The sequence below is a fragment of the Heloderma suspectum genome, chromosome 3 (assembly GCF_057233095.1).
Source record: "Heloderma suspectum isolate Gila_16-S chromosome 3, 16-S_ref, whole genome shotgun sequence".
NCBI classification, from domain to species: Eukaryota; Metazoa; Chordata; class Lepidosauria; order Squamata; family Helodermatidae; genus Heloderma; species Heloderma suspectum.
The window spans coordinates 317,661,608-317,684,224 of NC_139460.1; the positions used below are offsets into that span (position 1 = coordinate 317,661,608).

At 45.6% G+C, this 22,617-nt stretch overlaps 1 protein-coding gene across 1 annotated transcript in view; it reads right to left on the reverse strand.

Moving 5' to 3' along the window:
- Nucleotides 1-22,617, reverse strand: part of MCF2L2 (MCF.2 cell line derived transforming sequence-like 2) — a 344,940-nt gene that overhangs the window by 47,755 nt on the left and 274,568 nt on the right. The window contains exons 21-22 of the mRNA XM_084847599.1: nucleotides 10,656-10,781; nucleotides 6,072-6,293 (exon numbers count right to left, since the gene is read on the reverse strand). Of these exons, the coding sequence (XP_084703725.1) occupies nucleotides 6,072-6,293; nucleotides 10,656-10,781 (348 nt within the window). The remainder of the gene's footprint in view (nucleotides 1-6,071; nucleotides 6,294-10,655; nucleotides 10,782-22,617) is intronic.

A 22,617-nucleotide genomic window follows, 5' to 3' on the forward strand; every position in this document is an offset into this window, starting at 1 on the left:
CAGACTTTATAGTCTATAGTTGCTGTATATGTAGGAGCTTTCATGTTCTACATGTAGAACTTTATTTGTTTGTTATGTTTATATCCTGATTTTCCTCCAAGGAGCCCAAGGCAGCATACATGATCCTCCTCCTCCTCTCCATCTTATCCTCACAGCAGCCCTGTAAAGTAGGTTAGGCTGAGAGTCACTGACTGATCCAAAGTCACCCAGTGGGCTGAGTAGGGATTAGAACCTGGGTCTCCCAACTCCCAGTCCAGCACCCTAAGTACTACACCACACTTTAACCACCACGCCACACTTACAGAATGCAAAGCCTATGCTGATGCCAACTGTAAACCACCATAGCTATGATGCAGTGCAGTGCAGTGCAGAGTGATGTATGCCTGTGCAAAGACACCTGGGCCCATACAGTGTTACAGATAGTTTGGCAGTAAAGCTGGAACCTGATGGAAGCTATGGGGATGCAAACATATCCCAACCCTCAGGAAATGAAGCTGCCTGAGTGGAAAGAAAAGTAAGTTTTGCTCCAAGTATCATCTTGGGTATAATTGGATGTAATTTGGTGGCCACACTAAGCTGAGATGGATATGTTCAGATTTTTCATTAATTGTGTTCTATTGTATGTATGTTTTTTATGCATGTGGGGCAGAATCCAACATCTCTGCTCTCACTGTGGGACTTTCTCCCTCTCTTGTAGGCCCCCCCATGCCCCCTGAAAATTCGCTCCGGAGGGTTCCCTGACCCTGCAGAGAGGATTTTGAGGGCACACAGGGGGAAGGGGGAATCGCCGCCCACTCCTGGAAGCATTTCTGTCAGTACAACTACTTCGTTGGATTTTACCTGCGATTTTTACTACTTCCTACTTAGATGCAATCTTCCTACTTAACTAGCAGGAAACGTGAGCAGCAAGGGAAAAATAAACTAGACAAAACAGCCACATCTTGGACTGTTGGTTTCCCATTTTTTTATATTTCATGATAGCACAGTTCCATGTTATATTGAATCAAAATGTTGTTGACATTTTTTCTTCTTTTTTTTTGCTATTAGTGCCATATTACTGAAGCCTAAATAAACAGGAAAAGTGGAGCCCCATCTATGAAGAACATTCTGCTTGATCACATTCATAGGGCCAACCTTTTTTTGGGGGGGGATGTTTGTTTTTGCAGTTTGGTCCCCATTAAAAGTGGAAGTACAAGAACATATTTATATTTGGACATTAAGGGCATGCCCATATGGTGTTGTTTGCCCAGGACGGTTGAAGACTGACTTTGCAGTTGCCCCAGGGGAATCAAGCATGAAGCTTAAGATACAGCAGGCCAACCTGACTTGATTCCTGATCAGATTGTGCAGCTGCCTGGCAAATCAGGAGTGAGTGAAATGGGTCCTTGAGGGTACACCACGCCACTTCCGCAAGAAACAAAACCCCTTATTCCATTTCTTAGTGCAATGGAGTTCACAATGGAGTTTTGTTTCACAAAGGGCCCCCAAACACTTGTTTCTCATTCTACACTAGACTTACACTTTGCTGTACCCAAAGTCACTCTTGTTCCAGAAAACACATGGGAAATGTATCACTTGACTTCTGGGCAGAAAAGAGGAACCTGAAGCATGAAACTGGTGCAGAATGAGAGATTTATGCTATCACGTTGGGAATTTCTCTTTCTGTTTTACACATAGGCATCCTAAGTTAGAAGATTAGTCCTATGGATCTGCTGTCCAATCACAATTTAGATATGAATCACCCAGATGGGCGACAAAAAATAGCGGCATGGTCCAAAAGGCCACTGTTTCTACTAGAATTTGATAGTCCTGGTGGACTATGCTCACATCACATGGAACCAACAGGATACTGAAATGTCTGTGGAGGATACTGAAATATAAACAGGGCTCCACAAATATTGGGTTGGCTTACTAACCAGTGTTGATTGTACTCCCAGAAACCCTTTCCCTCCCCCTCCCAGAAGTCCTCTAGCATGCACATAAGGTTTCAGGGAGTGGCAAAGATGTATCGCTCCTGATGTTTCTTATCGTACCCAAACCTCAGTGCAAATTAGATAAAACCTCCGCCTCTCCTTCTTCTGGTGTGTTCAGAGGATTTGAGAAAGAGAGAGAGAGAGAGAGAGAGAGAGAGAGAGAGAGAGAGAGGATGTTACCTTACTTGTGCTGAGGCTTGGAGAAGAAATTGCCCCCTGGTGAAATCACAAGTCTATTTGTGGCCACCTATATATTAGATAAAAGAAGCTGCCTTCTACTGAGTCAGACCAACGGCCCATTTAGCCCAGTACTGTCCACCCTGACTAGCAAAAGCGCTCTGGTTCTCAGGGCCATTTCGCACATTATGCAAACTAACACATTTGGGTTTGCTAGCGAACATACATTCAAAATGGAGTTGCCGCCAACCCCAGCCAATGGCTCCCTGTAATTGTATGATGCATATGTTTGCAAACGGGTGCCTGTTGCTTCTTGAACCTTCCATTTTTAGATATTCGCCTACAGATATTGATGTGCTAAGTCATATGTGGCCAACCAGCAGCCTGCAAGCAGCATGTGGCTAGCAGAACCCCTGGGGTGCCCTGCCCACTTTTCCCCACTTGACCAGCGGGTGGCAGGGAACAGATTGCTGTTTTCCCATTGCTATTAGCAGTGGAGAAACAGCAAACCTGATTAGGATCTTGGAGGCTGGGGATGGGGGCGGGGAGAGGCTCTGACCTTGTCTCCCTACAGTGAACCTGATCAGAATCACTGGGGGGCAGAGAGAGCCTTTAACTTCACTCCCCAGTGATACTGCTGAAGACTGCTGTTTCGCTGCTGCTAATAGCAGTGAAGAAACAGTTATTGATCTGGGTGACTGGGCAAAGGGAGAGGCTCTGACTTCCCCCAGTAAGTGAGCTTCATCATGATCACTGTTTCCTTACTGCTAACAGAAGTGAGGAAGTGATCTTGATGAGGTGGGGAGTGTGTCTGTGTGTGTCTATGTGCTCACCTGAGTGTTTGCATGTGTGTACTTGAGAGACCGAGTGTGTATGTGCATGAGTGTTTGTGTGCACGCAGGCAGGCAGTACAGCCCCTGAGTTGCCACCCATTGTTGCATGCAGCTCTTGAAAGCAAAAAGGTTACCCATCCCTATGCTACGTATTTCTTGGCAGAGATCTCTTGATCTTGCATCACGAGACCTTTGCCAAGAAGTTAATATCTGATGACACTTATGCAAATAATATGCTCGCTAAGCTATGTGCCCTCCTCTCATCAGGTAAATATGCCCTGGGATTAAAATGGGAAGGTTTCTGTTTGGGTAGCATTCACAAAGAACCACAGACCTGCAATATGACACACACAACAAAAGTAAAATCATCCTAAAGTGGTCGTGTCAGTCTAAGATGTCTCTTGGTAAAAAATTGCATCGTAATCCCAAGATGGCCTGCTCTTTCCAAACTCCCTCATGGCTTATCTATGGATCATGCCTCAGGTCATAGCTCAGGAAGTCAGACTGCTTATGAATTTGGAAATCTTTCCACTGTGGCTAAGAAAAGGTTTAAACAGCAAGCACTGCCATATTGCCAGAAGAGTTACACAAGACATGATGTCCAAAGACTGTAAAATCAAGTTAAATCTAGTTAAAATTCATTAACTGGAAAACATAACATAATATAAATCCCCATATGAGGTTACACAGTTCCAATAGAGGCATAAGGTATCTTATGACATTGATATCATTACTTCTTTCATTTTCATTTATCTGTCATTCATTTATCTGTCATTATCCATTTAGCTGTCATGACTCATAGCCACTGATAGATCCGGCCTCCGTATCTTTATCTAATCCCATTTGTAAGCCATTTATAAGAGCATTGGAGGGGCCACAGTCTCCTGCAGATCTCCTCCTCTGAGGCCAGAGACAGAGCTCTGACCTCAGAGGAGGAGATCCCAAAGTGGTTCTCCCAGCCACCACAGAAAGGTCTGTGGCGGCCTCTCTCCCGAAGTCTGAGTTCTAGCCTCAGGAAGGGGATGGCGGGGAAAGGAGGGGCTGTGCCAGGAGGTAGGGAGGGGAGAGGGGAGAGGGGAGGGGCGGCCATGAATCCAATGGATCCAAAGGCCTCTCAGCTCCAGTCCCTGCCCCTCAGAGGCCCATCTAGCAAATGAAGCACAAAGGGAGGACAGAGAGAAAAAAGCCTCTGCCATTCCTCCCACCCTTCTGGCAACAGCCCAGCAGGGCACAGAATAGACAGAAGGATCCAAGACTGGAGCCCTACATCTAATAGGCATCAATCCCATAGGATTGTGCCCTATGCCTATTTTCACCAATAGCCAGAATGGGTCAGGTGACCCTCCCTGAACCCTATAAAGGCTTCTGGATGGGGGGTGGGGGAAGGCAGGAGGCATTTTGGTGAGCAACAAGGAGTTCTGTTTTTGCTAACTACAGACCACTTCCTTTCCAAACGTCACAGGAGCTACGTGTGACAAGGCCCTTGATCTGGCACCTCTAACTATGTAGCAATGAGTGGCTTGTCTTTTATAGTTGTTAGAAAATTCACTTGCATTTTTTATGTGAGGCTATTTTCTGTTGATGTAGAAACTGCTTCCAACAGCAGGTTGAACATCTGCATTTCAAATACTCCCCCATTTTGTTGTTGTTGTTTTGTTTTGGAGGGGGTGTATTTGAATCAACCCTTGTCATTCTTCCCCAGAGCTTATTTGAAAAAGGAGATATACTTGTAATCTGAGCAGTGTTTATAAATGAACATTCCTGAACCTCTAGGCTAAGTGGAGGAACCACAGAGCTTTTCCTCCCTGGAGATGGGAGAATAAGGCCAGTTCTTTACCTGCTGATTGACTCGACTGTCAAGGAAAATATATTTTGTACTTCTACAGCTTCTAAGCAGTCATTAAAACGCACAGCCAAGTAGTTCAAACCAGATCACCAGAGCATAAGAACATGGAGCTCTGAGTTTTGCTGGGTTATTATCATGAATGGGCTTCTTACTTACACAGTTTTGTCTGACTAATCTGGCTGTGCAGACTAATGCACAGCCAGAAGCTTGACAAAAGAATGTTAATGTTCCTTAAGGACTGGGAAGAGTTCCCTTAATGGTCTGGAACAGGGCAGAGGAACTTTTTTCACCCTGAGAGCTGGACTGAAACCAGGGATAACTCTCTGGGGCTGGCCTGCATGCCAGGAATGGTCATGGTCACAGTGGGTATGGTCAGAACCCAACGTGGCCTGTGGCAGCCCACTCTCTCTCAAACACACATGCACACCCCATTCATACAACACCTGATACACACTGACAATCACACACTCCCCATTCACACCATTCACACACACATACTGAGCAGCACAGAGTGGGGAGATCATGGTAAGGGGAGGTCTAGCTGCCATGCCAAAATGCTCCCAGCGCGGCTCCCCAGTGAACTGGCTTTGCTCTGCCCTCACCTATCCTGACAGGAATGGCAAAGACTAAGTGAAACCTTGGGGAACCACCACATCCAGGCACTCCCAGCGCCTCGAAGCATTGGCACCCAAGCGTGGAGCTGAAGAATGGAGGCTTCAGGGAGGGGAAGAGGCCTCAGCTGGACCTTGGGGAGGCCTCACATGCCATAAATGACCCGTGGGCTGGCGTTCCCCATCCCTGGTCTAGAAGATTATCTCCCCTGCCTTCAGAATGTGACACTGATCAGAGCTAGTCGAAGAGGCAGAGAAATCATTTGTAGCACGTTGAAACCTAAGGAGAGAGAGTCAGACAGAGGCAGAGAGATGTGAATTTAGCTGGACTGGAAGCTGCTTGGTGGGTTGTGGGGTTCCATGCTCTTGCTCTGGGGAATCTTTTTTTGCTGCCTGCTTTAGAAGTCTATTTCGATTATGCTCTACTTGTTGATAGAATAAATATAGCACAAGTCTCCAATGTTCCCTCAACTATGGAGGAGATCTTTCCCATCTGCAACTCTCTGCAGGGAGAAGGTAGATGTGAGTTTATTCCAGTTTGTTTGCAGTGGTATTGTTTTGGCATCCAGTTGAAATGTATTGATCTACAGATTTCCACCTCTTTTCTCTTCTGCCATAACATACCACTTACCTTTAAAGAATTCTTAAAGCTGTATGAAGGAGACTTCTCATGGCCATCTGTATTTTCTTCTCGCTTCTTGCAAAACAGCAAGATTTTCGCATATAGGAAGAGATGCCTCTGCATTGGCTTGAACCTGGCCAAATCTTTTACTTTATTGTGGCCTTTCTTGTGATCTGTCCAAACATTGAAGGAGCCCTGAAGTAGCAATTTGCCAAGTTCATGTACATCTCCCTAAAGAGATAGACAAGAGAGGGGGACAAAGATATAAAGCAAGGTTCTAGCTCTCATTGACTCAATTTTACTTCAGCTTCATCCCATGAATTAATTCTTTCCATACTATTTATATTCTATTTCCAGAAGGATAGCCACATTAGTCTTTTGCAGTGAAAACAACAAAAAAGTCCTGTGGCACTTTAAAGGTCAGGTCAGGTTGACCTGACTCAGCTCTGCCCACCTGGGTACTTAGTGCAGCACCAACATAGGTTGGAGGGCCAGGGTGGGGGAGGCGAGTCAGCGTGGTTCACAGAACCCCCATCTCTATCACCAGGAAACCACTCCACCTTGGAGCAGGCCTTGAAGGGCTGAACCTCGGGTTAGGGCCATAGAGACAGATTGGGGATGCTGCAGGTGTACCTCCCACCCAGCAGCTTCCCTGACCAAGCTGGCGGAGGTGGTCTCAAGTCTGGTGTTGGAGGAACCTAGGATGATAGTTCCGGGTTACTTCAACTTCCACGCTGAGGCTGTCTCTGGAGCTGCAGCTTGGGACATCATGGCCTCCATGACGACCATGGGGCTGTCTCAGTTTGTCATTGGCCAACATATGAGGCAGGGTATACCCTTGATTTGGTTTTTGCTCCAAGCTGTAAGATCAGTAATCTGAAATCGGGGGGGGGGGGGTGTTCAGATCACTTCCTGGTGAAAGTTGAACTCATGGCGTTACTTCCCTCCTGCATGGGTGGAGGACTTATTTGGATGGTCCACCCCAGGAGACTGATGGAATCTGATGGATTTCTGATGCTCTTGGGGATTTCCCAATGGAGAAAGCTGGTGATCCAGTCAAGGCTCTAGCCTCACTGTGGAACAGTGAGATGCGGAGGACCATCGACTTGGCCCTCTCTGGTGCTGTGAAACCCGTTCTGCTCCCTGGGAGCGCAACCCTGTTAATTTTGCTCTATCTTTCATCAGCTTTTGATACCACTGACCATGGTATCCTCCTGGATTGACTTCATGGGATGGGTATTGGAGGCACTGTGTTACAGTGGTTCCGGTCTTACCTGCAGGGCCAATTTCAGAAAGGAACATTAGGTGATCATTCCTTGGCCCCTTGGCAAGTGAACTATGGGGTTCCGCAGGGTACCATCTTGTTCCCAATGTTATTTAACATCTATATGAAGCCACTGAGATCATTAGGGGATTTGGAGCCAAGTGCCATCAGTATGCTGATGACACACAGCTCTATCTCCCTGTGACATCTGGATCAGGAGAGGCTGTACAAGTACTGGACCAGTACCTGAACTCAGTAATGGGCTGGATGAGGCCAATAAGCAGAAACTGAATTCTGGCAAGACAGAAGCCTTGTGTGTGAGTGGTTCCTGAGTCCAGGAGATAGGCTCATTGCCTGTTCTGGATGGGGTTGCACTCCCCTTGAAAGATCAGGTCTGTAGTTTGGGGTACTCCTAGAGCTATCACTGTTGGTGGAAGCCCAAGTGGCCATGGCTGCTTGGAGTGCCTTTTACCAGCTTCGGCTGGTTTGCCAACTACGACAGGGATAGCTTGGCCACAGTGGTGCAGGTGCTAGTAACCTCAAGACTGGATTACTGCAATGTGCTTCATGTGGGGCTGCTTTTAAGGCTGCTCTGGAAGCTGGAGCTAGTGCAAAATGCAGCAACTTGGCTGTTGTCGGGAGCTGCCCCTTTCCAGCCTATAACTCCTTTGCTGAGGGGACTGCACTGGCTGCCTATTCACTACCAGGCCAGGTTTAAGGTTTTAGTACCACTGTACAAAGCCCTAAACAACTCCGGACCAGGACACTTGAGAGAGCTCCTTCTCCTTCACCAACCTGCCTGGTCACTGAGGTCATCAGAGGGCTCACTCCTGTTGGTTCCACATGGACCCACGGCCCGACTGGAGTCCACCAGGAGAAGAGACTTCAGTGTGGTGGCCCCCTTTCTTTGGAATTCCCTGCCCCTGGAGGTCAGGCAGGCACCAACACTGTGTTGTTTCCGGTGCCTTCTAAAAACAGCACTGTTCCAGGAGGCATTCCTTAATTTATTAGGCACGATTTCTACTGGCATTGTGTTTTTTTAAAAACTATAATTTTAATGTGGTGTTTTAATCTTTTATTCTTTTACTGTTTTATTTTTTATGTTCACTGCTCCGAAATTTGTTCTAGATGTGGAGCAGTATATAAATATTGTAAATAAATAAATAAATACTAACAAATTTATCCTGGCATAAGTGCTATTTGGTAGCAAGGTAGGTATAAATCAAATAAATAAATAAGCAAGCTTTCGTGGACTATACCCCATATTCATTATGCATCTGATTAAGTAGGCTATAGTCCACAACAGCTTATGCCACGATACATTTGTTGGTCTCTGAAGTGCCACATGACTCTTTACTTCTTATATTCAGATGTTTTGTGCCTAGACTTCTATCTTTAGAGTCATACCTTTGACGGTAATTGCTTCGTGTTATTGTCATCCAAAGTAACTGGAACGTTAAACTGATCTAGGACTCAGCTGTCATTAAAGTTCCTGAGGTACTTAGATTACTGCCTACAAACATGGAATTTCTATTGCATAACTTCAATGCACATTGAATTCAGCTTAGCCTTCTACTAGGTAGAAAGATTTAAAAGCAAGAGGGAAGTAACTTTGTAATATGGATGGCCTACTATCGAAAGAGGTAAAAGAGCGATCATATAAATAGGTTAAATAGGCTATTAGGTTAATGAAATTGTGTTAAACTATAAATAGCTTAAATGCAGGTTACTGCTGAACCTTTCCCCCCAACCCACTGATGTGACATCATGGAATGTCTGCAAACATTCTAACTGCTAGGAGGAGATAGACAGGTCATAGTATTTTGACAGAGAATTAGGTCAGTTTGGCTGAAGGGAAAAATCCACATAAGGCTGGAGCCTTTGGGACAAATTGCCAGGGGAGAAGAATGAACAACAAGGGAAATTCTTATGGAAAAAACTGGTAACATTACAAACTGAACTATTTTGCCTTTGAACTCAAACGAGTCTCTTCTATCTATTCTAGTGAATTGCTTCTTCATTCAGTTCAAGACCAGGACTACATTTGTACCTCAAAAACTAGACCTATGTATCCCCTTTATGTAGTATAAAGGATATGCTTCTCATTCCATGTGATTTGATATAAAAGGGAAGGAAAAGCAATTCTAGAAAAATAAAGGCTTTTTTAAAGCTACCAACATTTCTCCTGTACTGCTGGTCATCCTGCATGAACATTGCCTGCTTCTTTGTGGTTTGGGCTTTCTACACTGGTTGAACGTTGGCCATGTGACTTTGTCCACCAAGGAACGCCTTGCATGATGAAATGTAAAGCATTCTAAAGCAGCCTTCCCCAACCTGTGCCCGCCAGATGTGTTGGACTGCAACTTCCATTCCCAGCCAGCATAGCCACTGGGGAAGACTGTTCTGGAGTGTTATATGTTGCACAGTCAGTTCCTGTGAGGAACTAGTAAGGCCCTGCCACCTTTCAGCATGACCTGAGAATACACTCCTGACTCATTGCAGAGTAAAATTGGTGGTGGTGGGCAAGCTGTCTTTTCGGATAACACTGATGGCAATGCTGACCTTATTTTATGTACATAATGTTTTTTTAATTCAGTTGCTTTTAAACATTTATATCCCACTTTTCTGGGGAGGGGCTGTAGCTACCAGTCAGTGTAAACAAGAGGTAGGAACCTTGGTGTCCTCCAGATGTTTTGGATTACAACTCCCAATATCTTTAACCACTGGCGTTCTGGATGGAGCTCATGGGAATTTTAGTCCAAAACGTATCGGAGATGCCAGATAACCCACCCCTGGCACAGACAGTCATGAGCTGTATGGACTAACAGCCTGGCTCAGTAAAAAGCAACTTCCTATCCAAAGTGGCTAATAGAAATCCAGTCCAATCCAATCCAATCCAATCCAATGAACAGACAGAAAAATAATCAGAATCGACAACAGCAGGGGAGATTCACAGAGCAAGCCAGCAGGAATGTAACAAAACAAAACTGACCCCCCACCCCAAAGGCTCTCCAGAATAGATGAGGTTTTACAGCAGCAGAGAAAACTAAGAGTGAAAAGGCCCAGCAAACATCCTAGAGATGAGAATGCCAAGGCCTGGGTGCAATGAGAGAAAAGGTACCCACCTACCTGACCACCAAAGGCGGTGGGATGCAGAGCCTCAGCTGAAGATCTCTGCAGCGGCCCTTCAGATATCCTGTTCCCAATCTAGCCCATTTATCGCCTTAAAGATCCTCTTGCCATTGAGGAAACCAGCAAGATTCCAGGGAATACCAGGGTTTGAAGACCATGGACTGAGAGAATACTCTTATGATTTGCTGAAAGCATACCTCATAGCCCGTAATTGCTATCTGGTGCATGGAGTCATTAGCCGACTTGATGATATCGAGCACTGTGGCTAGAGCTTCTTCCAGTTCAGCTGTGCCTTCTGAATTCTTGCTGCATTTTAACATTTCCTGATTTTAAGATGGATACAAAATGGAAACTCAATATTAGAAGGCCTGTCAGACGTTTTCCATCATGGAAACATCTTTAACCACACAACTCTGGCAAAAAGACACCCTTCCTGGAGTTCATACATGCAACCATTTGCCAAGTAGGAAGTTAACGTGGTGGGCCTATATGCCATTTGGGAAGCTGGTCATCTGTATTTTCCTGTGAAATGGTGAGCAGAACCTTACATACTTCATTTCTGGATCAGAAATCAAGGGATACAAGTGAGTGCTAAGATTCTTCTGCCACTTAAAGAGACAGTACAGACAATTAAGTGGTTACAAGCGCGCTGTAGTTATGTGACTACTTGGAAAATGGTCTTGGCGTGTCCAATCCTTTTCTCCCTTCTTCCTGGTAATGTCCAATACACCACACTGTATGAGATGGCATCATCACGCTGTGCATTTCATTGCCGTTGACCAACAATTATGTAAAATGGGTGAAAGAAAATGCACAGCACGTTGATGCCACATTGTAGGTGGTGTTTTATTTATTTCATTTATTTATTAGATTTATTAGCTGCCCATCTGGCCGGCTACCCAGCCACTCTAAACATTACTAAGGAAAGGGAGGATGAAGACATGGAACAGCCACAGCTCCAAGTCTTCAGTAACATCTGCTTCTGCCCAAGGCCAGCATCAAGGGTACACATGGTTGAGGAGAACCAGGCGCTCAACCATCCCACTGTCCCAAAACATCAGGTCTTTCTACCCAGGGCTGGTGTCAAGGGTAGACATCGTTGGGCACCCGCTATGAATCTGCACTCCAGCAGGGGCCCACTGACAAGAGCCCCCTGGAGTTGCTCCTCCTCTTCATCAACTGGGCTTGGGAGACACAGTTTTAAAGTGGTTCCAGTCCTTTCTGGAGGTCTCAGAAGGTGAAGCTAGGAGACTTCTGTTCCACCCCACGGTCATTAGCCTGTGGGGTGCCGCAAGGTTCTATCTTGTCCCCCATGTTTTTAACATCTACATGAAACCGCTGGGGGAAGTCATCAGGAGGTTTGGGCCGAAATGTCATCAGTATGCAGATGATACTCAGCTCTACCTCTCATTTCCATCTGCACATCCAGGGAAACTGTGGAACTCTTGAGCCAGTGTCTGGACTGGAGGCTGTTTTGGAACTGATAAGGGTGAACAAGCTGAAAATTTATCCAGACAAGATGGAGGTACTGTGGGTTGGGAAACCAACTACTTCGGATGGAGGTTTACAGCTGGTCTTAGATAGGGTTGCATTCTCCCTGAAAGACCAAGTGCGCAGTCTGGGAGTCCCCCGGACTCTGAGCTAACCGGGGAAGCCCAGGTGGCTGCAGTGTCCAGGAGTGCTTTTTACCAGCTTAGGCTGGTACGCTAACTGCGGCCCTATCTGGAGAGGATGGACCTTGCCTCAGTTATCCATGCACTAATCACGTCCAGGCTGGACTATTGTAATGCTCTACATGTGGCTGCCTTTGAAGATGGTTCAGAAACTCCAGCTTGTGCAGAATGTGGCCACACAAGTATTGGTGGGGGCGAGGCAATTCCATCATGTAACACCTATACTGCGCCAGCTGCACTGGTTACCGGGGCGTTTCCAAGTGCAATTCAAAGTGGTGGTTTTGACCTTTAAAGCCTTAAACGGTTTGGGACCAAGTTACTTGAAGGACTGCCTTCACCCATATCAGCCTGCCCGCACTTTATGATCAGAAAGAGGGGCCCTTCTCATTTGCCCACCGGTGAGAGCAGTCAGGTGGGTGACCACATGTGAGAGGGCCTTCTCTGCAGTGGCCCCACACCTTTGGAAAAAGCTGCCATCGGAGGTCCGCCATGCTCTGTCATTGCAGACTTTTAAGAAGGCCTTGAAAACATCATTTTACCTTGGCCTTCTCTTGATATGACTGCTATTGCTGTTAACATCGTTGTTGTTCTATTGTTTTCGTGTTTTTATCACTTTTAATATTTTAACGGTTTTTATGTATTTTAATGTTGTAAGCCACCTTGGGAGGGCTTCTGCCCTGAAAGGCGGCCAAGAAATAGTTCAAATAAATAAATAAACAAACAAACAAATAAATGAAATCATTGCAAACTGCATGTTCATCTGCCTCTCGCTCAGGCCCAGACAATGGTGGTGGTGAGAAGGAACAGCAGTAGATGCCACGGCCTACTTGCTCACTGGCTTTCTGCCTGGCAAGCAAGCAAGTGGTAGCAATGATGAGGAAGAGGATCAGCAGCCATAGCAACTGGTGACAATGGCAGTAAGAAGGTGGGCTTACTGAGGTAGGGGGCCCATTGAGGGTGTCTTATCATAGTATCATAGAATCATAGGGTTGGAAGGGGCCTACAAGACCATCAAGTCCAACCCCCTGCTCAATGCAGGAAGCCTGATTCCCAGGCGGTCTCCCATCCAAGTGCTAACCAGGGCTGACCCTGCTTAGCTTCCAAGATCTTGCCCAAGGGCCTTCAAGAACTTGGAGCCAGCACTGCTTCTGTCTCTCATCATCTATATTCATCTTCAATGACCAAACAAAAAGCCAAATCCCTCAAGCAACTGTTTGTTTGAAGGAGTGTGGAACTGCGAGCAAGCCAGCCTTTAAACAGGTATCCTTAAGATCTACAGAACAGAAAGTCTAACAGGTTCATTTCTTCCAGAAATTATACCCTTCAACACACACAACTCATGGAGGATATGGCTATCAATGGTTACCAGTCATATTGGCTATATATTACCTCCAGTATTGAATGCGGTATACCTCTGTATGCCAGTTGCTGGAAAACGCAAGTGGGAGGGTAGGCCTCATGCGTCTCTCAGTCTCAGAAGACAACCTCAGGGTTTCTGTACCTTTGAGGTACCTCTTTGTACCTCTTTGAGCTTGCCCTAAGTAACAGTTGACCCTCCCAGTGGGTCACTGCCAAGAGGTCCAAGGCTGTTCCACAGAAGTTGCCTGTGGCACAGTCGCAGAAGCCATGTATTCTTCCACCCCAAATTTCTCATCAAAATGCCCTCTGAAAACTATGGAACCTTGTGTCCCATGAACCAGTTATGGACTGGAGCCTGCAGCAGCTGTAGAAACCAGCACAGAGCTGTTCTGGGAAGCTTCATGTAAACAGCTTTCCAGCACTCAGAGTAGCAGGATGAGACAGGGAACTGGAGCTCCTACTTCCAGGTTAAAGATGAAAGTAACTTAATAAGATATGAGATTCCCCTTAAGGGAAACACAGTGTATGAGGAAGGCTTTTACAAAACAAAACAAACAGCTCAAGTATACTGAGATCACCGGTAAGCGAGATAGTGATATTCATGTGTCATCATAATCAGATAATTATAATGAAAGATTTAGTGAGTCATAATGAGGGGTTTCCCTCTTTTGATTTATTGTTTTGTTCTATTTTTGAAGATGATATAATGTTTTTAAGGAACTGACAATATTTGTCTCTTGTTTCATGATATAATTTGCCCCTGTAAAATTAAGATTTTTAAAGGCTAATATGATTCATAATAAAGATAATATAGTCCTTGATCCTGACACATGATCCCAAGAACTTCCTTGTTTAGAGGTAGTGCAATTTTGAATGTCAATTGATAGAGACAAACAACAGAGGAGGATTATTGCCTTCATGTTTTGCTTGTAAAACATCCAGAAACATGTGGCTGTCCACTGCTGGAAAAAGGATACTAGGCTAGATGGGCCCCCAGTCCGATCCATCACTGCGCTTCTTTCATGTTTATGAGTTCTCTCCACCAGCCTTCCCCAGCCTGGTGCCCTCTAGAAGCTTTGGACTGCAACTCCCATCATGCCCAGCCAGCATGCTCAATGGCCATACTGGCTGGGGATGATGTAGTATCCAACAACACATCTGTTTTAATTAATTTTAATTTTGTAAGCCACCCTGAGTGCCATTTTTTGGTAGAAAGGTGGGGTACAAATCAAATCAATGAATAAAATCATCAGACTGGGGGACACTGCTCTACACCCACTGAGGCAGTGGCCCCCAACCTTTTTGGACTCGTGGACACATTTGGGAATCTAAGAAACTGCTATGGGCACCACCACAAAATGCCTAATCAGTGGATCACCACTTTGGCATCTACCTGTTGCATCTATGGCTCTTAGGCTGTATCTTATTCAGCAAAGAGTTTGTTCCTTGACTGTTGGATACCGCAACGTCTCTTTAATAAGGAATTGTCTAATTTGGCTAATTGCTGGCAGTGCAATACAGCTAATGCTTCTTTTAAACATACATTTTGGCAATGTCCAGTAGTTGCTTCTTTTGGGGAAGAGGTTATTGCGCAGATAAATTTTGTACTGGAACAGTCGTTAATATTCACTGATACACACGCTCTTTTAAATTATTTACCTGGATCATGGAAGTTAACAAATGGTCAGCATAAATGGATTATCTGCGCCCTTTTGACAGCTAAAAGTCTGATATTATAACATTGGAAGGATAAATACTCTCCTCCTATAATGCAATGGATTGAGGAACTTATAATGTATTTGGCTAAAAAGTTGTATGTGTTTCATAAGTATTCATTGCTATGGATATATGCAAACCCATGTACGTATTTTTTAAAAATGGGGGGGGGGGCTTGCATGTTCCTGTGGGCGCCACACTGGGTACCCTTACACTAAGGGATGTAAATAAGTCTGTGTCTGCAAAAGATATTATTTCAGCAACATGAGTGGGAACAAACCATTGTTTTTTATGTTACTTATGGGATAAGCCTTATGAGACACACCTTTTTCTGATTATGGGAGCAATCCTATGCATGTTGTTAGACTTTTTCTGTCTAAACATGCATAAGGTTGCGCCCTTGGGCATTCTCTTGTCAACCTGTTTACTGAAAGACCATGTTTGCTGGTTGCCTGATGAAAAGACAAACACATCTGTGGATAATCCTCTGCCAGCTCAATAGGTCCCTGTTTGTTCACCTTTTTTCTTGGTTGCTGCTCTATGACTTTATTATAGCCACCACAATACCCCCACCCCACCCCCCATTGAAAATGTTCTTGCGATTCCTTTTTGCCACACAAATGGCCTTGGGGGAATTGAAACAACGAATAGCAAAACAAATAATGTTTAGATCAAACTCTGTCGTAGCAAATACAGAGGGGCTTTGATTAAAGTGTTGCTTACGTGGTTATCCTAGGATAATAGCATTTGAACTAGCTCATGTGATTTGATTACAAATCCAAGTGGAAGCTGATATGAGCTGGCACTGAAGGCAAGAAGTGCGGGGTAGAGCAGGGGAATCAAGGGCTCTTCACTCCAAGTCAAACTAGTCATGATAGTGGCACACACCCATCTCTTTAAATGCAGGCCTGCTCCAGATCTCATCACTTGATTTAAGTGACCAAGTGGAGTGGATCTGATTTAAAGAGCAAAAGAGGCGGATGGATGAGGGGTGCTGAAGCCTCCCTGGACCCATCCCTTGCCTCCTCTCAGGCACTTTCAGCAGGGTTCGCTTCTGTGGTACCTGAGTCCAGATGAGAGAAAAGTGACATCAGAGGCAGACGGATGACAATTCCACCATGGATTCTTCTCCTCTAATTCATTATTTGAAGGTGTAACCGAACCATATACTTAAGCTAGTTAAAATGTAACTATCCTTGGATAACTATATAAAGCAATAGGAGGCCCTCCATACTGGCTAGTACAATATTTAACACTAGTCGGACCCAGCTTTGCACAAGTGGGAATAGCCCTTACACTGATACAGTGAAGGCTGCAAGCAAACTTAAGACAGCCGTCCCAGCTGGACACATTGTGGTCACCCTGTCTAAATGAAGCCATGCCAGTTGGCACCCCTTGGCATGGCCCCTGCCCTATGCCCCTCTGATGGAGAGTTCTTTCCACTCCACTCCTGGGGGGACGGGGGCAGCTGCCCCATAGTACAGGACAAGGAGCAGGCATATAACTCTGTTCCTTGGCCTACTAAATAGCCTGTAGTTTGATACAGTGAAGCCTTCAAGTAAACTTACACAGCTGACAGAGAGCTGGACATATCATGCCCAGCCCCTCTGAGAGAAGCCACACCCACTGGCAAACCTAGGCATGGCCCCTGCCTGGTGCACCCCTGTAGCCCCTTATGGGGGGGGTCTATCCACTCTATTCCCCCGGGGGGGGGGGCTGCCCCACAGCAGCAGGGAGGGGTAGGCATATAACAGTGTCCTTCGGCCTAATAATCTCCCCTGGTTTCAAACTGTATGGACTACAAAGCTGGTTGGGGAAGTCTGCCCCCAATGACTGAAGAGTACTGCAGGCTTCAACTACATGAAATCTGTCAACCACATGACACATTTAAATTAATTAAAATGAATTAATGCATTCTAAAAACAAAATAACCCAGAGGTGCACACCCATAGTGTCCTCTTAGTATGAATTTCAAGTTTCAGTTATCTAGGTTTCACAGTCTTGGAGCTATGGCAGTGATGGATGGACAGACAGACACACATCTTCTTTTATTATTATAATAACACTTTGTTTCAAAGTTCTGTTCTCTGCCCAAGCCCTATTTGCTTCTGTAATGGAGGTAAGCCAAAGGTGAAAAGAAAGTTCACATCCCCATCCACATCCCCTTTTCGTTCTTCAAAATGAAACTTTATCCCTGGCTTTATACGTAGTTGGGCAGATCTCATTTAAACAGATGGTTCTGCCACCATCACTTCTAATTTGGCCCTTATCTCTGTTTCATCATAGGAGAGTGGTCAAAGAGACAAGAGCAGGGTTTTTTAATCACAGAAATGATTTATATGTGACTCAAACAGACTGGAATTCCTTGTACATGTGGATAGGGCTGTTGTTATTCCAGATTACAATTTTGAATCAACATCCTCAGAAACATCCCTAAGTATCACACAATAAATCCTTCGTTTACTTACTTTTTTGCTAAGTCAAAACCAGCTTTAGATATTATAATAGGGCAATTACTATTATAAATATAAAGAGATAAATGAAGTATCAAATTAAGGGTGCAATCCTATGCATGTTTAGACAAAAAAAAAAGATCCATCTCCCAGCATTCCCCAGACAGCATGTTTTTCTGTCTAAACATGCATAGGATTGCATCCCAAAGCTTAGAAATTCAGGATAATATTGTCATTGTCAGTCTGCTCCCAAAATCAGATAAACTCAACAAGAGAGAGGAAAAAAACCTGAGGTAAATGTCAGCTCTCCAGCAAAGGAGATTGTTACCTTGTTGTGGTGCTGGAGCTTGAGCACCTCAATGACGTCATGAGCTAAACTATGAAGGGACACCCAAGATGGGAAGGTCATGGCAGAGAGGTCAGACTAAATACGATCCCTGGGGAAGGAAACGGCAACCCACCCCAGTATTCTTGCCATGAAAACTAAATGGATCAGTACAACCAGAGATATGTCGGTATACCATCGGAAGATGGGACTCCCACGTCAGAAGATGGTCAAAATGCTACTGGGGAAGAACAGGGGATAAGTTCAACTAGCCCCAGATGTGATGACGCAGCTAGCTCAAAGCCGAAAGGATGGCTAGCGGCCGACGGTGCTGGTGGTGACCAATGAATCCGATGTTCTAAAGATCGAACAAAGACCATAGGAACCTGGAATGTAAGATCTATGAGGCAGGGCAAACTGGATGTGGTTATTGGGGAGATGTCAAGATTAAATATAGACATTTTGGGTGTCAGTGAACTGAAATGGACTGGAATGGGCCACTTCACATCAAATGACCACCAGATCTACTACTGTGGACAAGAGGACCACAGAAGAAATGGAGTAGCCTTCATAATTAATAATAAAGTGGCTAAAGCAGTGCTTGGATACAATCCAAAAAATGATAGAATGATCTCAATTCGAATTCAGGGTAAGCCATTCAACATCACAGTGATCCAAATATACTCCCCAACCACAAATGCTGAAGAAGCAGAAGTAGATCAGTTCTATGAGGATCTGCAACACCTACTGGATAATACGTCAAAAAGAGATGTTATTTCATTACAGGAGACTGGAATGCTACGGTGGGTAGTCAAACAACACCTGGAATTACAGGCAAGCATGGTCTGGGAGAACAAAATGAAGCGGGACATAGGCTGATAGAATTTTGCCAAGACAACTCACTGTGCATAACAAACACTCTTCCAACAACCTAAAAGATGACTTTATACATGGATTTCACCAAATGGTCGACACTGAAATCAGATTGACTACATCCTTTGTAGCCAAAGGTGACGGACATCTATATAGTTGGTAAAAACAAGACCTGGAGCTGACTGTAGTTCAGATCACGAACTTCTTATTGCACAATTTAGAATCAGACTAAAGAGAATAGGGAAGACGCACAGATCAGTTACATATGAGCTCACTAATATTCCTAATGAATATGCAGTGGAGGTGAAGAATAGATTTAAGGGACTAGATTTAGTAGATAGGGTCCCGGAAGAACTATGGACAGAAGTTTGCAACACTGTTCAGGAAGCGGCAACAAAAAACGTCCCAAAGAAAAAGAAAACCAAGAAGGCAAGATGGCTGTCTCCTGAGACACTGGAAGCAGCCCAAGAAAGAAGGAAAGCAAAAGGCAACAGTGAAAGAGGGAGATATGCCCAATTACATGCAAAATTCCACAGGTTAGCCAGAAGAGATAAGGAATTATTTTTAAACAAGCAATGCATGGAAGTGGAAGAAGATAACAGAATAGGAAGGACGAGAGACCTCTTCCAGAAAATTAGACACATTGGAGGTAAATTCCAGGCAAAAATGGGTATGATCAAAAACAAAGATGGCAGGGACCTAACAGAAGCAGAAGAGATCAAGAAAAGGCGGCAAGAATATATGGAAGATCTGTATAGGAAGGATAATAATATCGGGGATAGATTTGACGGTGTGGTCAGTGAGTTAGAGCCAGACATTCTGAAGAGTGAGGTTGAGTGGGCCTTAAGAAGCATTGCTAATAACAAGGCAGCAGGAGATGACGGTATCCCAGCTGAACTGTTTAAAATCTTGCAAGATGATGCTGTCAAGGTGATGCATGCCATATGCCAGCAAATTTGGAAAACACAAGAATGGCCACTAGATTGGAAAAAATCAACTTATAACCCCATACCAAAAAAGGGAAACACTATTTATTTTATTTATGTATTTATTTCATTTCTATACCGCCCAATAGCCGAAGCTCTCTGGGCGGTTCACAAAAATTAAATCCAAACAACACACAATAAAACAATTTAAAATATACAGAACATTAAAACCACAATATAACAATACAACCACAATAAAACTTAGCAGCAGGGCAGAAGTTTAAAATACAGATTTAAAACAGCAAAGATAAAATTTTAGAAGGCTAAAAGGCTAAAATGCCTGGGAAAATAAAAAGGTCTTCACCTGGCGCCGAAAGGAATACAATGTAGGCGCCAGGCGAACCTCACTAGGGAGCTCATTCCAGAGCCGGGGTGCCACAGCAGAAAAAGCCCTCCTCCTAGTAGCCACCCGCCTCACTTCCTTTGGCAGGGGCTCACGGAGAAGGGCCGCTGATGATGATCTTAAGGTCCGGGCAGGCACATATGGGAGGAGGCGATCCTTCAGGTAACCTGGCCCCAAGCCGTTAAGGGCTTTGAATGTTAACACCAGCACTTTGAATCGGGCCCGGAAATGGACTGGCAGCCAGTGCAGCTGGAAAAGTACTGGCGTAATATGAGCTCGCAGGCCAGTCCCTGTTAACAATCTTGCTGCCCTATTTTGGACCAGCTGAAGTTTCCGGACCGTTTTCAAAGGCAGCCCCACGTATAACGCATTGCAGTAATCCAGATGAGAAGTTATCAGAGCATGGATAACTGTAGCAAGGCTATCTCTGTCCAGATAAGGGCGTAGTTGGTATACCAGCCTAAGCTGATAAAAAGTGCTCCGTGCCACTGAGTTCACCTGTGCCTCAAGTGACAGTTCTGGATCCAAGAGCACCCCCAAACTACGAACCTGATCCTTTAGGGGGAGTGCAACCCCTTCCAGAACAGGATGAATATCACCTAGCTGGGCAGACGAAGCACCCACTAACAGTACCTCCGTCTTGTCTGGATTGAGTTTCAGTTTATTGGCCCTCATCCAGTCCATTACCGTGCCCAGGCCCTGATTCAGAACAGCCACTGCCTCACCTGGGTTTGATGAGAAAGAGAGGTAGAGCTGGGTGTCATCTGCATATTGATGGCACCTCAGCCCACACCTCCGGATAACCTCCCCCAGCGGTTTCATGTAGATGTTAAACAGCATGGGGGATAAAACAGAGCCCTGTGGAACCCCATGGCACAATTGCCATGGCACAGAGCAATAATCCCCCAGCACCACCTTCTGGAATCGGCCATCCAAGTAGGAGAGGAACCACTGTAGTGCAGTGCCTCCTACTCCCAACCCAGACAACCAATCCAGAAGGATACCATGGTCGATAGTATCGAAAGCCGCTGAGAGGTCCAGGAGAATCAACAGGGTCGCACTCCCCCTGTCCCTCTCCCGGCAGAGGTCATCCCACAGGGCAACCAAGGAAGTTTCCGTTCCAAAACCAGGCCTGAAGCCCGATTGAAATGGATCTAGATAATCCGTTTCATTCAACAGTGCCTGGAGCTGTCCTACAACCACCCGCTCAAGCACCTTGCCCAGGAAGGGGATGTTGGCCACTGGCCTATAATTGTTAACATCCTCTGGGTCCAGGTTAGGCTTTTTCAGGAGTGGTCTAATTACTGCCTCTTTTAAAGCAGCAGGCACCACTCCCTCTCTCAAGGAGGAATTTACAACCTCCTGGACCCAGCCGGACAACCCCTCCTTGTTTGATTTAATAAGCCATGAAGAGCAAGGGTCAAGCACACAAGTGGTCGATCGGACTTGGCCAAGCACCTTGTCCACATCCTCAGGCCTCAGTAACTGAAACTCATCCAATAAAACTGGACCAGACGGTGCTCTGAACGCCTCTACCAATGGAACTGCATTAATGGTGGTGTCCAATTCATGACGAATCTGAGCGACTTTATCCTCAAAGTGCCGTGCAAACTCGTCACAGCGTGCTACCGAGGGTTCCACCGTCTCTCTCCCTGGCCCAGAATGTAACAGGCCATGAACCACTCGGAAAAGCTCCGCTGGACAACACTGAGAAGATGCAATGCTGGTGGAAAAGAACTGTCTCTTTGCCACCCTCACCACCACAGAGTAGGCTCGATAGTGGGCTCTTACCTGTGTTCGGTCAGACTCAGCACGAGTTTTCCTCCACCTGCGTTCTAGCCATCTCCCCTCTTGCTTCATTGCCCTCAGCTCAGGTGTATACCAAGGAGCTGGCCGGGCTCTGCTCAGAGGGAGAGGGCGCTTGGGCGCGATCGTGTCAACCGCCCGAGTCACCTCTGCATTCCACAGAGCGACCTGGGCTTCGACAGGAGCACCAGCCATACCAGCAGGAAAATCCCCCAGAGCCCTCTGGAATCCATCGGAATCCATTAATCTCCGGGGGCGGACCATTTTAATAGGCCCCCCACCCTTGCAGAGGGGAAAGGCCGCCAGGAGTCTAAACCTCAACTGGAAGTGATCTGTCCATGACAAAGGGACAGATGTTAATTCCTCCACTTTCAGATCACCATCCTCCTGCCCAGTCGAGAAAACCAGATCAAGCGTGTGTCCTTTTGTATGCGTTGGGCCGATGACATGTTGGGACAGCCCCATGGTTGTCATGGCGGCCATGAAGTCCTGAGCCGCCCCGGATACAGTGGCCTCGGCATGGAAGTTGAGATCCCCCAGGACCATCATCCTAGGGGTCCTCAACACCAAGTCCGAGACCACCTCCGTCAGCTCAGGCAGGGAGTCTGATGGGCAGCGGGGTGGG